Raw genomic sequence first — 13,481 nt, 5'->3', positions numbered from 1 at the left:
GTCCAAAACTATGTCATTAAAAAGACACATAAAAGATACACATACACACACACACACACACACACACACACACACACACAGAGAGAGAGAGAGAGAGAGAGAGAGAGAGAGAGGTGGGGGAGGAAAAATATTAAAATGTTTTCAGACATTCATTCCATGAATACATAGAAATAAAATAATCCAAGAAAAATGAGGTTTTGGTGAAATGTTGGGTTGATACTTGAAAATATAATCGGCTACAGTTCAATAGTTTATAATTGAAAGTGGAGATATTATGATCAAACCAGTAAAGTAAAAGCATTTGATGAAACTCATCGTCTAATTGTAAGAAGAATGTTAGCAGATTGTGAGAGACAAGCAAGTGTCTCACTTGGACTTCCATAGTTACTTGAAGGTCTGAGGGATGTGAGTAACCATGGAGCCACCTGAACCTGCATTGCAGAGATGGATCTCCACTGTGACCAGGCAGGTAGCCAAAGATGAGAGGAGCCGATGAACTCCCTATGTTTGCTGCTGATGGTTCTCGCACAGAAAATCCCCAATTATTTGCTGATGGAATTGGACTGTTAAGTAAATTTAACAAAGCAATTGGATACAGACTTAGGAACATTACTGTTTATAACTGAGTTTTTCATTTACTTAAAAATTGATCTTGTTTATATTCTGGTCTCAAAATGGCATAAATCATTTGCCCCTTTTTTGTTTTGTTTTAGTTAGTTTGTTTGTTTTGATTCTTCCTATCAAATCCTTAGGAAGAAACTTAAAGAGATATGTGTGAGATTTCCACAGACAGACCTATGAAACCTTACAGAAAGAATCAGAGGCTCTGCCAAAGGATATGGATGGGAGCAGATGTTAAATGTTTTCAAGAAAATTGAAAATTTGATTCTAAAAGTGTATGTAAAAACACAAAGGATCAAGGATAATGAAAATGGTTTTGAAATAAAATGCAAAGGCAGACAATTTACACTCTTAGATACCAAGACTTACCATAAAGCTATAGGAGACACTGCAATAGCGTAAGGAAAGACATGCGCTAGGGTGGGGAGTCCAGAATTCAGGCAGGAACACAGGCATGCCTACAAACCACGTGGTTTACAGCATACAGACGTGCCTGCAAATCACCTGGTTTATAACATACAGGCATGCCTGAAAACCACATGGTTTATAACATAAAGACATGCCTGCAAACCACCTGGTTTACAAACAGAATAATTTAGATTCTCTTTTAAGTGAATGACACTGGATCTGCTAGTATTCATATAGGAAACATTTGAAGATTGACCCTTTCATCAGACTATGAAAAAAAAAAACATTCTTAACAACAGACAATGTAACACGAACAAAGTAACATGGTAGTTTATCTTGATAACCTTGGGATGAGAAGACAAATCTCAAACCATACTCAAATAACTCAAGATATAAAGGACTCATGAGCTGGACTTTATTAAAATTAGAAAGTTCTTTAGCTTGTGAAGAAAGTAAGGGTGCAGGGATATAGATTGGCTGAAGTGCTTTTCTGTATGTGTGAGACCCTAGGTTTAATATCCAGGACAAGAAAGGAAGGAAAGGAGAGACAGGAAGCAGATGAGGATATTAAAATGGAACATGGGTTTGGAGTCATGACTGAGCAGTTAAGAAGATTTGCTGCTCTTCCACAGGACCTAAGTTCAGTCCCAGCACCTACATCTGGCAGCTCATAACCGCCTGTAACTATAGCTCCAGGGGATCTGACATTCTCATCTGACTTCTGGGGGTACCTTTATACTAGTGTCATGCATTTACATACATACAGAGAAAGAAAGAGAGAGAGAGAGAGAGAGAGAGAGAGAGAAAGAGGCATATATACAAAGGATGCAGACAGACATACACAGAGAAAGACACACACACACAGAGAAATATGCATGCAAAGGAGGATGACCCCCCCACACACACAAAAACATGCATACAAAAGATGCCCACACAGAGACACAGACACATACATCACAGAAGCACGTATACAAAGGATATGCACAGGTATACACACACACACACACACACACGCACGCACGCACGCATACAAAGGATTAAGTGTAAGGGGAAAGAGAATAGACATCAAGAACAGGATCACTAAAATTCCTTTGTTCATTTCCCCTCCTTTCACTCAGGAAAGGAGCAGAGTTCTGCTTGTGCTACAGAACACAGATGTATGAGCGAGTAGAAGGGTCTGATGTCACGTGTATCTACTAAATCGTTTGTGCAAAGCGGCACTTCCGTTTTCAAAGTACACCACAGTTCTCTTTACCAGCACATCTCTGTTGAAGGTGAATGTTTGTGAAACTGAGTGTTGAGCAGTCGTTAAAAGGTAAAGACGGCCACTGGTGGGGTCAGTCCTTGTTCTGCTAGGGCCTGGCAACTTAACCTCTGCAAGGTCCATTTTCCCTGGAAGATAATAATACTTGTGGAAATGAAATGTCATAATCAATGCACAAATATCACAGCGTCTTATGGACAGATGGAGAGATGGACAGACATATTCCTGGAGCTTGAGATGCTGTCAAATTGCTGTTTGTGGAACACATGCCACTGAAACTCACTATTGTTCCTTTTTTATTTATTAAGAAGAATTAATAAATGCTCTTAAAAGATTATAAATTTGTGCAGATACTTTCGTGTCATCCTGCACGCTGGACACTGATTAACTAAAATATATAGAGTGCCTCTTATCCATTATTAATTAGGGAGATGAGGAAAAGAGATTACTTGGGGACCAAACGAAATAGTCAATGCTATTAATCAATGCAGAAGCTACAGGGTATTCCACAAAGAGCTGGGGAATTTTCTCTGTTAACTTTTGAAGGTTTCTTGTGAAGTAGACCCTTTCTGGGGTAGACTGCAGCAAAGTAAGCCTGGATTCTTGAGATGGTGGAAGGACGAGGAAACAGATTCCAGCTGATTCTAGGTCTAAATTTCCTCCCCTGAGGCTGACCTCCTATAACTTACACGTCTAGCGTCTAGAATGTTCCTACTCACAATATAACCTGGAAAATTATTACTAATCTTTTAACATTACATACTTACTCTACCAAAGCCTCCTGTCTCAGTTAGGGTTTCTGAAACACCATCACAAAAAGCAACCTGTAAGGAAGGGTTTACCTCACTCACACTTCCAGCTAATAACCTATCACTGAGAGATGTCAAGGCAGCAATCCAAGCAGGGCAGGAACCTGGGCACAGGAACTGAAGCAGAGGCCACGGAGAGATGCTAGTTACTGGCTTGCTTCTCATGGTTTGCACAACTTGCTTTCTTATACCATCCAGGACCACCTGCCCTGGGGCTGAAACCATGCACAGTGAGCTGGGTTCTCCCACATCAATCATTAATTAAGAGAACATGCCCCACACACCTACCTAAAAGCTTATCTTATGGAGGCATGCTCTCAATTGTGGTTCCCTTGACTCACATAACTCCAGCTTGTGTCAAGTTAAAAAACTGACAAGGACAGCCACCTCTGGACCTGTACGGAGATTCACACTGAACACCATCAATGAACTCTGCCGAGTGTGTGTGTGTGTGTGTGTGTGTGTGTGTGTGTGTTTGTTTGTGTGTGATCTGTACCAATGTCCCAGAAAAACTGGCTTCACTTGTGCCCTCCCCTGTTCTCATGGCTCTGGTTGGTACAGTGCACACTGCTAGAGAACGTTTCCCCAGCTAGTTGGGCTTCCATAAGAGAAAGGTCTACATCTACTCACACCCCCCACCCTCACTCCTGGGTACAGAGATGACAGTGGAACTCAATAAAAGTTTGCTGGATGACATTAATTATTCACAGGACTTTAATACAGTCAGATCTGTTAAATGATTCTCTTCATGAATTTTTTAGAAATGAAAACAATTGCACCTAGTTAGATTCCATCCTTTTGAGACATTCTTTGTACCTTATGCCCTATATCTTACTTTCTAAGCATTCTGTTAACAGCCTCAGCAGCTGCCTTTGGACTGCTGGCCACAGTGCTGGTGATTCTGAAATAGTACAGTAATATAGGTGAAATCATGCCTGAAGCCTATTCCAGTTTAAAAATCCGAGAATCTTTGGTGGAAAATAAGTCAGAGCAAGCTTTTACTTAATTGGCAATACCTATTTGTGAGTGAGGGTGTGTGTGTGTGTATGTGTGTGTGTGTGTGTGTGTGTGTGTGTGTGTGTGAGAGAGAGAGAGAGAGAGAGAGAGAGAGAGAGCATGTGCTTGTGTGCATGTGTGTGCATATATATATATATATCCAAGATGTTATATTTAAATATGCACATATGACAAATATTATATGCATATAGGTATATACATACATGTATTATATACATATACACACACAAACACACACACACATATATGTCTCACACACACACATATATATATACATGACTTATATCTGAATTAAATATACCAGGGGATAAGTTACATTTTCATAATAATTGACAACATATACCCAGAATGGGGACATGATAGGACATAGTCACAGAGTTTAATTGCATGACACAGAAGCCCTTAGTAAAGTCTACTAAGGATCATGTCAGCTACTCAAAAACAAAATACAGTTCTACAAAGTTTCCTCAAGGTTATAAAGCATGCTGAATTATTATTGAAAAAAAATTCCATTACTTGTGCTGAAGTGGGAGAAGCAGCTGCTCTTTCAGTAATGCTAGGCACATTTGGAAGGCTCAAGATGCATAAATGTCAAGGAGACTTTGGAGATAAGATAAAATATACATCAGTCTGCCTTTTTGGAGATAAATAACAGGTCTGGCTTTAATGATCTTGCAAAAACAAGTCCACAGGAAGGACCCAAGAGTCGGAACAGAGAAAGAGTGGGAACAGAAATAGTGGAAAAAAGGGACAGAAACAGGGCAGGAGTGTGAACAGGGAAGGAGTGGGAAGAGGGAAGGAGTGGGAAGAGGGAAGGAGTGGGAAGAGGGAAGGAGTGAGAACAGGGAAGGAGTGGGAACAGGGATGGAGTGGGAACAGAGTACCTACTTGGTCTGATGTTTTGATCCTTGCAGATGTGCATGATACTGTTCTATGGAGTTGAGCGACACACTGCACGTGGTACATCTGTAAGTACGTCTCAGACCTGTGAGTGACAGACAGGCTTGGTTAGCTGCATCTTACCATCAGTCCTGATGATGAATGACTTGTCGAATTTCCACAGAGGCAAGCTCTGAGTTTCAGAGAAGACTCCTGGGTCCCCTGCTCCAAGCCCACTCCTGCCCCTCCTCCCCAGAGCCCAGCCACCAGACTCAACAGAAGTGGGAATGTGCAGGGGTTTGGACTCAGATTGTCCTATTTATAGATGGTTGAAACAACTCTGAACTCCTCAAGATAAATTCCCCTGCAGCCCTGTGCACAAGTCTCATAGATATAGTTTTAATCTGTACAGTAAAATTATAAACATTAAAAAAAAAAAAAACCTGCCGGGCGTGGTGGAGCACTTGGGAGGAGAGGCAGGCAGATTTCTGAGTTCGAGGCCAGCCTGGTCTACAAAGTGAGTTCCAGGACAGCCAGGGCTACACAGAGAAACCCTGCCTCGAAAAACAAAACAAAACAACAAACAAAAAAACAAAAACTTGTCGCACTCCTTTGCCATCTCCATTCCAAAACAGAACTGAAGTGTAACGGTAGACATTATTAACTTATGCTCGATATTAGGACTGTTTTATAAAATAAAGTAACCAATAGGAAAAAAAAAAAACAATCAATTCTTGGTTAGTCTGACTTCCCATCAGAGCTAAGAATATCTATGAGTCTTCTGTTTACTTACTTGCCTCATTAACAAAGCACCAGCATTGGGTTAGGCACTATGAATTCTAAAATAGAAAAGTAATGCTTTGCTTTTAAGGTGTTGAACAAAATCTTGAGTATTTATGAGCATTGATTTAACCAAAGGTAAATTGGTATTGTTGGGCAGCATTATCTAGATCACATTAAACCTCTGGTACATGGAGGTCCACAGTAGTCCACATTTCTCCTGCTGCTGTATCCCCAAGAGAGGATGCAGGGAGGAAAGTAAAGGTAATACTGAATCCTATAAGCCAGGAGCCCACACTACTCAGTTTGAGACCCCTGTAAAGACAGGGGAGTCTATGCTAACTTGTATGGTCTCTGTGAAGTAGCTTGTCATTCGCCATTGTTTCCACAGCTTCCACACTGCATTCTCAGCCTTGAAGGGGTCAGGGAGAACATAGTGGGGGGGAGGGGGGAGAAAGAAAAATGTCCCAGGGGATGACCACAAAGCCCCAGGAGGGAAAACAAAGAACTCTAGCACATACTTCTTCATGATAAGCAAGCAGTAGGCACATCTGCTTTGCCCTGGAAACGTTAGTGGGAATTTCCTGTGTCTGTGGAGGAGCAAAGGACTTCTTGAAATTGAAAATTCAGACCCTGGGAGAACGACCCCCACAGAGGCAATGGGAAGGAGATGTATAAGGTGAGGAGAGCTGCCTCCAGAGTCTGACGTCAGATGATTAAATGTAGTAGCATCGTCAGTCAGACCTGCCCTTACATCCAGGATGTGAGGTCAGAGCCAAGATCCAAGCAAAGAACAGAGCAGGGGCTCAACCTCAAACACCTGCCCATGAAAAGCTTCTACAGCCGTGACTCTCAAGCTCCCGCGACCCTTTAATGTTACAGTTCCTCATGTGGTGGTGACCCACAACCACATGCTACTTCATGACTGCAACCTTGCTACTGTAATGAATCATAACACAAACATCTGACATGCAGGATGTCTGCTATGAAACCCTATGAATGGGTCATTTAACCCCAAAGCAGTCTCAACATCTTGAGAACCATTGTTCTATAGGTTCTGTTGAATAAAGCTAAGCACAGGGCTAGGAGATGTTTCAAACCAGAACTCCATTCTTTAAAACCAAACCAAACCACAACAACCCTCCCCCGACCCCACCCCCACCCCCAGTTCTCTGTTTTGTCTCTTCTTTAAAACTTGACTTAGTCACAGGAATGGTGGATCTTAGGAATGAAAACCAAGCTGCTCCATTAAAAAGAGCTGAGCTTGCACTGCCTCCCGACTTCCGAAAGATTATCCTCTTCCCCAAACCCAGAGGCTATAAGTTATCACAGCCAGTATAGAAGTTGTCAGGATGCTTATCCAGGCCTGATCCATTCTGCTCTTTTATGCATAGAATCAAAATATGAAATCCGGCTTCAGGCAGTAACTCCCTCCAGAGGTCTCCATCAATCTTTTCATAATAAACAGTAACTGCCGTGTGTGAGTCCTCCTTAGAGTGCACACTAATCAAAGGGTTCCTTGTAAAAAAAAAAAAAGGAGACTCAGTTTGGCAATAGGTATAAATATTTATGTTTAAAACTGGGAACTTTTAAGAACATCAACAAATCTGAAAAAAAAAAAAAAGTATTCTGACCTGCTACTTTCCACAAGATTTCTTGTGCTCTGCAGCCAAACCAGGGCATGGGCAGGGAATATCAGGTACTTTCCTGCAGAACAAACTACAGGGGTAAGAAGTGGGCATAAACAAGAACAAAACCAGAGGGGTAGAGGGAACCTCCCCCACACAAGACATGGCATTCTCGGTGGGAACTGTGGGCTTTATTAATAATACTTAGTTGAAATCCTAACTACTTTGGAATTATATGGCTCTTTTCCCTCCAGGAGCTACTGAATCTAATTATTAAATCAAAAATGTCAACTTCCTTACTGAATCCATTTCAGCACAGTAGCACATTAACAGCATCCTGAAGCCCCAGAGTGGTGTGGGAACAAGACAGTATCTGACTCAGAGGAGCTTCTTGAAGACACATCAGATTGTATTTATATTTCCTAGCACGGTGTTTATAACAGATAGGTCTTCAGAGGTCAGCAGAATGTGTCTCCTCCATGTGTCTTTTCAAGACCAGTAAAACTGGAGTCTACATTGCTTCTGCTGCAATCACTGCACATTAAAGACGCACCTCTGAGCCCGTCTTATGGTGCCAGGGATTTTGCTGAATGCTGAGAGCATTGGAAATAATAAGACACTGTTTGTTTCCTTATGGAGCTAGTTGGAGAGAAAGACAAACAATGTCTTGATGCCCCTTGAGTTCTCGGCACAGAGATGGCTCTCCTAAGGCCACATTAGAGAAGCTACTTTTGTACTGAACAGTAGTCAACAGAGACTCACAAGTGGTCCAAGCACTGAGACCAAATGATGGTGACATGCTCCACCCTAAATACGACCCAGTGACCTCCAAGGCTGAGGGAACATCATGGAAGAGGAGGCAGAGGAAGAATGTGAGTGTCAGAGGCTGGGGAGGACTTTCTTGAAACAGTGTTTTCTGGACTCAAGGCACCTGTGGTTGTTTGAATAAGACCTGAACAGTATCCAGCCTGGATAGGGAGCAAGGGTTCTCAAGGATCCACCCCTGGATGAGGAATTATTGGAAGTTACTGTCTTCTGGGGAAGGGAAAATCGATTTTATTTGGGGATATGGTCTTTGATAGGTTGGCCTTGGTCCAAGCTATGGGCTCACCCTCCTGCCCATGTGGGGATCACTAATTGGAATCAGTGGGTTCCGTGAGGAGTCTGATAAGAACAGGATGCTAATCTGCTTGCAAAGGGATGCTGAGTAAGGAGTGACCCAGGGAGAGGAGACAGCACATGGAGGGCAGAGGAGGAAGTGGCTCATAGTGAAAAGTGATCAAACAAAAAGAAAGTGTAAAGATGAATTAAAAAGCCAAACAGCCTTGCCAAGAAAGAATTTAGCATCCACCTGGATACCATTTGAAACCCAAGGAAGACCAAATATATGCCCATAAACAAAGCCTAGCCACAGAGTATGCCTGCACATTTGAATTGCTGCATAAAGTTTTCAAGGTGAGGAAAAACAAAAGCAAAGCAAATTAAACCCTATACCGAACTGAGTTTGAGATCCATAGGTAAAACACAGTGACACAAACATCAGAATAGATAAATACGGCACTAGCCAAATGATACCAGGCTTGATGGCCACCATCTGTGGCTCAGGTCTCCGATATGGAAAGAAGAGATGCAAATCCTGAACGTTGTCCTCTGACTTCACATGTGCACTATGATGTGCATGCATGCTCACATACATACACACACAATAATATGTGCACACTCATATACACACACAAACACACACACTCACATATAGACATTCATACACATGGCACCACCAAAGTAGATATTATATCTTAGAGTTTATAACATGCATGGAATTCAAGCAAATGATGACGGGGAGCAGAAGACCATTACTGAAGAATCATCTTATTTTCTATAAAATAGTGCAATTTTAAATCTAAGGCAGTGATAGTCCCAAATGCACTTTTACACTAATTACTAAACACTAATTACTAAAATGTAAAGAGCTAAGGGCAGAGAAAATAATGCAGAGTGGTAAACATTTCTATTAGCCCACAAAGAAATGGAAAGAAGGAATAGAAAACAGAAAACATGGAACTGTGGGAAAGTGGCAGTCTGTGTACACCCACACATGCTACATTGCGGGAAGCGGGTATGGCCGCATGGGCCAAGATGGTGCCCAGGCCCCGTGAACCCCACATGTTTACTGCCTTGCCCGAACATGCGCAGTAAAACTGCATGCATAAGCTGCCTGCCAAGCTAGACTATTCCTCGTGATCCGGATCTGTCAGCCTATCTGTGACCGACCTGAGCTCGTGCCTGGAGCGTGTGTGATTCTGATTGGATGAGGTGGTGTGGAACGAGATGAGGTCAGTTGCTGTGAGTATAGGAGAATTGCCCTTGCCCTAAGTGGAGAGAGCTGTAAGAGAAAAAGCTGCAAGTAAAAGAAGAAGCTGCTGTGTGGACCTGACTTGGTGTCCATGTTGTTCTTGTCTCTGTGGGTTGGAGACTGCGGCACTACATATATACCACACATACACACACACAGTCATTCATAACCACACATATACACCCTAAATGCACATACCACCCCTCCCCTATACACGTGTAGGTGGAAAAATAAAGATAGAAAACAGATGGAACACATAGAAAACAAAGTGATAAAAGTAATCGCATTAATAATTACATTAAATATAAATAGGTTAAACAAATCTCAAAATGCTGAAATTGTCAGAGTGGATAAAAACCAAGCCCCAAATATATCAAACATACACTACATTCAAAGGCAGACATTGTGTGCATAGCGATGAGAACTAAAGAGGCCAGAATTGATTCATTAGAACGGTAAGTGAAGAATTAAAGGAGTTGGAGCTGAATCATTAGAATAGGAAGTTAAGAGAGTGTAGATGCTTCTGCTCATGTCTGAACAGACTTCATAGCAAGGCATTTCCCAGACATGAACAGAACTTGGAATGTCAGTGAGCTAATAAGAGCTTAATATAAAATCTGATCAAAAACCAAAGGAAGAAAGAGTCAAGACCACAATGATAGGGGATGTTCACATCTCTCTCTTGGCAGATAGAAAAACAGGATAAAAATAAACAGTGCCTAGAGAACCGGAGCAAAAGTATCATCCATCTTGTACTAACTAATTTATATCTGTAACTCTACCTCTGCAAGTGTTCACTGAGACGCACCCATGTGCAGTATGTGCTGGGCTCCTGTAAACCTGTAAACTTAAATTATGTTTGTAGAGGGAGTTTTGACGACAATTCAATTAAATTGGAGATAAATCACCAGAAGATTTGCAAAGCATCTAAAATATCTCTAAATCACTCCCGCAGAGAAAAGCCAAAGTCGGCTTGACCCAAGGAAAGAAAACAGTACAGATACAGTTGTGAAGGTTGTAGAGAGATTTATAGTCTCAGTCCTAAGAGCCTAGAAGATTTCAAGCACTTATACCAATCTGAAGCAGAAGGGGAAATTGTAAGTCACAGGAACCAAGGACAGGGAAACATCCATATAAAAACTAATAAACCAAAGTATGCTCTTTGAAAAGGTGAATTCAAAATTGCTCCCACGTACCTTAAGTGGAGATTAAAAACAAACAAACTAATAAGCAAGCAAACAAACAAACACACACATACCTCCCAATGAGAGTAGACACTGGTGTAGACCGTATGGGCCAATTTAAAATGGCAGTGTAGGAACATTGTGAGCGTTTAGTATTCAGATAAATCTCAGAATATGCATGAGTCAGGCAAAAGTACCAGAGCTAAGTGGACAGCCACTCAATAACAGACACGAATCTGTTGTCGAGATTTTCCTATATAAAAAGATGGAAGCCCAGAGGGTTATTCTGCAAAATTCCATCAAATGCTAATGGAGTTCCTAAGGTCAACTTTGCAACACATTCTTGGCAGATGAGAGGAGGAAAAGCAGCAGCACCTGCAGAGGAGGAACGTTCTGAAGTCTCTGCATCCAGGGTCAAAATTCCCAGCAAAACCAGAACATTGCTTGATTTGATAGAGAATATTTATGAAATATCTATAGCTAAAATGACATTCAGTGCTAGAATTGAAGTTGTTGCTGATGAAGAAAAGAAGCCAATTACTTTCAAATTATTTTCTAGACCTGTAGCACCATGTATCTTTGTAATTTCAACCATTTTATCCAAAATAAACCTCCAGCAGAAACATAAATAAAAAAGAAGAAAAAGGAAGAGAAAAGAAGAGAAAAGAGGGGAGGGGAGGGGAGGGGAGGGGAGGGGAGGGGAGAAGAGAAGAGAAGAGAAGAGAAGAGAAGAGAAGAGAAGAGAAGAGAAGAGAAGAGAAGAGAAGAGAAGAAGCATTCGGGAGGCAGAGGCAGGTGGATTTCTGAGTTTGAGGCCAGCCTGGTCTACAAAGTGAGTTCCAGTACAGCCAGGGCTATACAGAGAAACCCTGTCTCAAAAAACCAAAAAAAAAAAAAAAGAAAGAAAGAAAGAAAGAAAAGGAAAAGGAAAAGGAAAAGGAAAAGGAAAAGGAAAAGGAAAAGGAAAAGGAAAGGAAAGGAAAGAAAAGAAAAGAAAAGAAAAGAAAAGAAGAACCAAGAGCATCACTTGGACAAGAGCTGCTAGTAGCAAGCCCAAGGCCTCTGCATTTTGAGCAGAGTAAGTTTGATGATGATATAGAAAGTCAAAAATCAATGAATATTTTTGAGTGAAATCCATAGGAACCTATGGAGGTCTGGAACCAGGTTCATGGACTGAATCTATATCATAGCGTCATTAATAATGGGCAGATTCATTGTAAACTCATTAAAATCACAATAGGCTCCTTGTAGACTGAGATACATGGGGAAATCAAGAGACCTAGGATTTTCTTGAAAAAAGAAAATATTTTAAGGGGCCAGACTGAGGAGTTGATGATGCTCAGGTGGACATGGCAAACCAGTGGGGCAGGATGGAGTCCAGAGGATACTGCTGATAGGAGGTCAGCTAAACAAGCTGAATAAAGATTTCAAGGCAATCCAGCAGGAAGGAAAGCTTTTTTCCATGGGTGGATAAATGTAGGAACACTAAGGAAACAATTAGAGGCAACTTGAGCCACCAACACGCATAGAAAGACGGTGGTTGGGATGGTGCTGGGGCTCAGTCAGGAGAGTACAGACCCACTGACCTCAATCTCTAGAACCCACACAAAGATACAAAGAAAGAACCAGATCCACAAAGTTGTCCTCTGATCATTCATATATGGTCACACATGTGCCATACACACACACACACACACACACACACACACACACACACACTACATACATATAAACATATGATACAAACATACACTCATGCATCACACACATCATACACACACTAATAAATAGAATAAAATATAAAACTAAGGCTGTGAATACATTTAAATATAAAAGCTAGACTCTAGAACTACTATAAAATATCAGGACTATTGAATGTCTTCATGAATAATGTAAGAAGTACACTCTATGAACGAAATTCCAAATAAATGAAAAAGGATAAAACACATTTTATTAAGCATACGAAGATTTCACTTATGAAAGATGCCATCTAGAAACAGAGCAGGAAGTTCTACCTGAGGAGTGATGTGTCCAGTACAGGGTTGTGTCCAGAACACAGAGTTTAACCCCTGCCAATGTATCATTAAAAGACGGCTATTCAAAGAGCAGACTACTTGATCAGATGTGTCATAAAAGAAGAAAGGAGGAGTGTGTGTGTGTGTGTGTGTGTGTGTGTGCTTGTGAGAGAAAGTTCATGTGTTAGAATGTATGTGACTCTGTGTGTGTGTGTGTGAGAGAGAGAGAGAGAAACCAGTATATAGATGGTTTTAGCAGCTTTAATTATAGTTGCCAAACAAATACGATCAATAAGCATATGAAAAAATGTTTTGCCTAGGTTGTCTCTGGAGAGATGCAAATTAAATGAATGATTAAGCACTATCTCACACTCAGTACAAATGCTGACATCAAATAAAACAATGAGAAGTGTGAGCAACCATGTGAACAACTAGAATTCACACGTTCCCGGGGCCACTGGAAATGGCACTCCTTGGAGAAGCCATCTGGTGGTTTGTTACAAAGTTTTAATCACATACCTAA

At 41.2% G+C, this 13,481-nt stretch overlaps 1 protein-coding gene across 12 annotated transcripts in view; it reads right to left on the bottom strand.

The window, feature by feature from the left end:
• Positions 1-13,481, bottom strand: part of Zmat4 (zinc finger, matrin type 4) — a 415,792-nt gene that overhangs the window by 42,898 nt on the left and 359,413 nt on the right. For all 12 annotated transcript variants that reach the window (XM_017312858.2, XM_006509141.3, XM_006509140.4 and 9 more), the window contains one exon: positions 5,008-5,104. In XM_017312858.2, the coding sequence (XP_017168347.1) occupies positions 5,008-5,104 (97 nt within the window). The remainder of the gene's footprint in view (positions 1-5,007; positions 5,105-13,481) is intronic.

Source organism: Mus musculus, chromosome 8, assembly GCF_000001635.26.
Source record: "Mus musculus strain C57BL/6J chromosome 8, GRCm38.p6 C57BL/6J".
NCBI classification, from domain to species: domain Eukaryota; kingdom Metazoa; phylum Chordata; class Mammalia; order Rodentia; family Muridae; genus Mus; species Mus musculus.
This window is presented reverse-complemented; position numbering and strand designations above follow the sequence as displayed.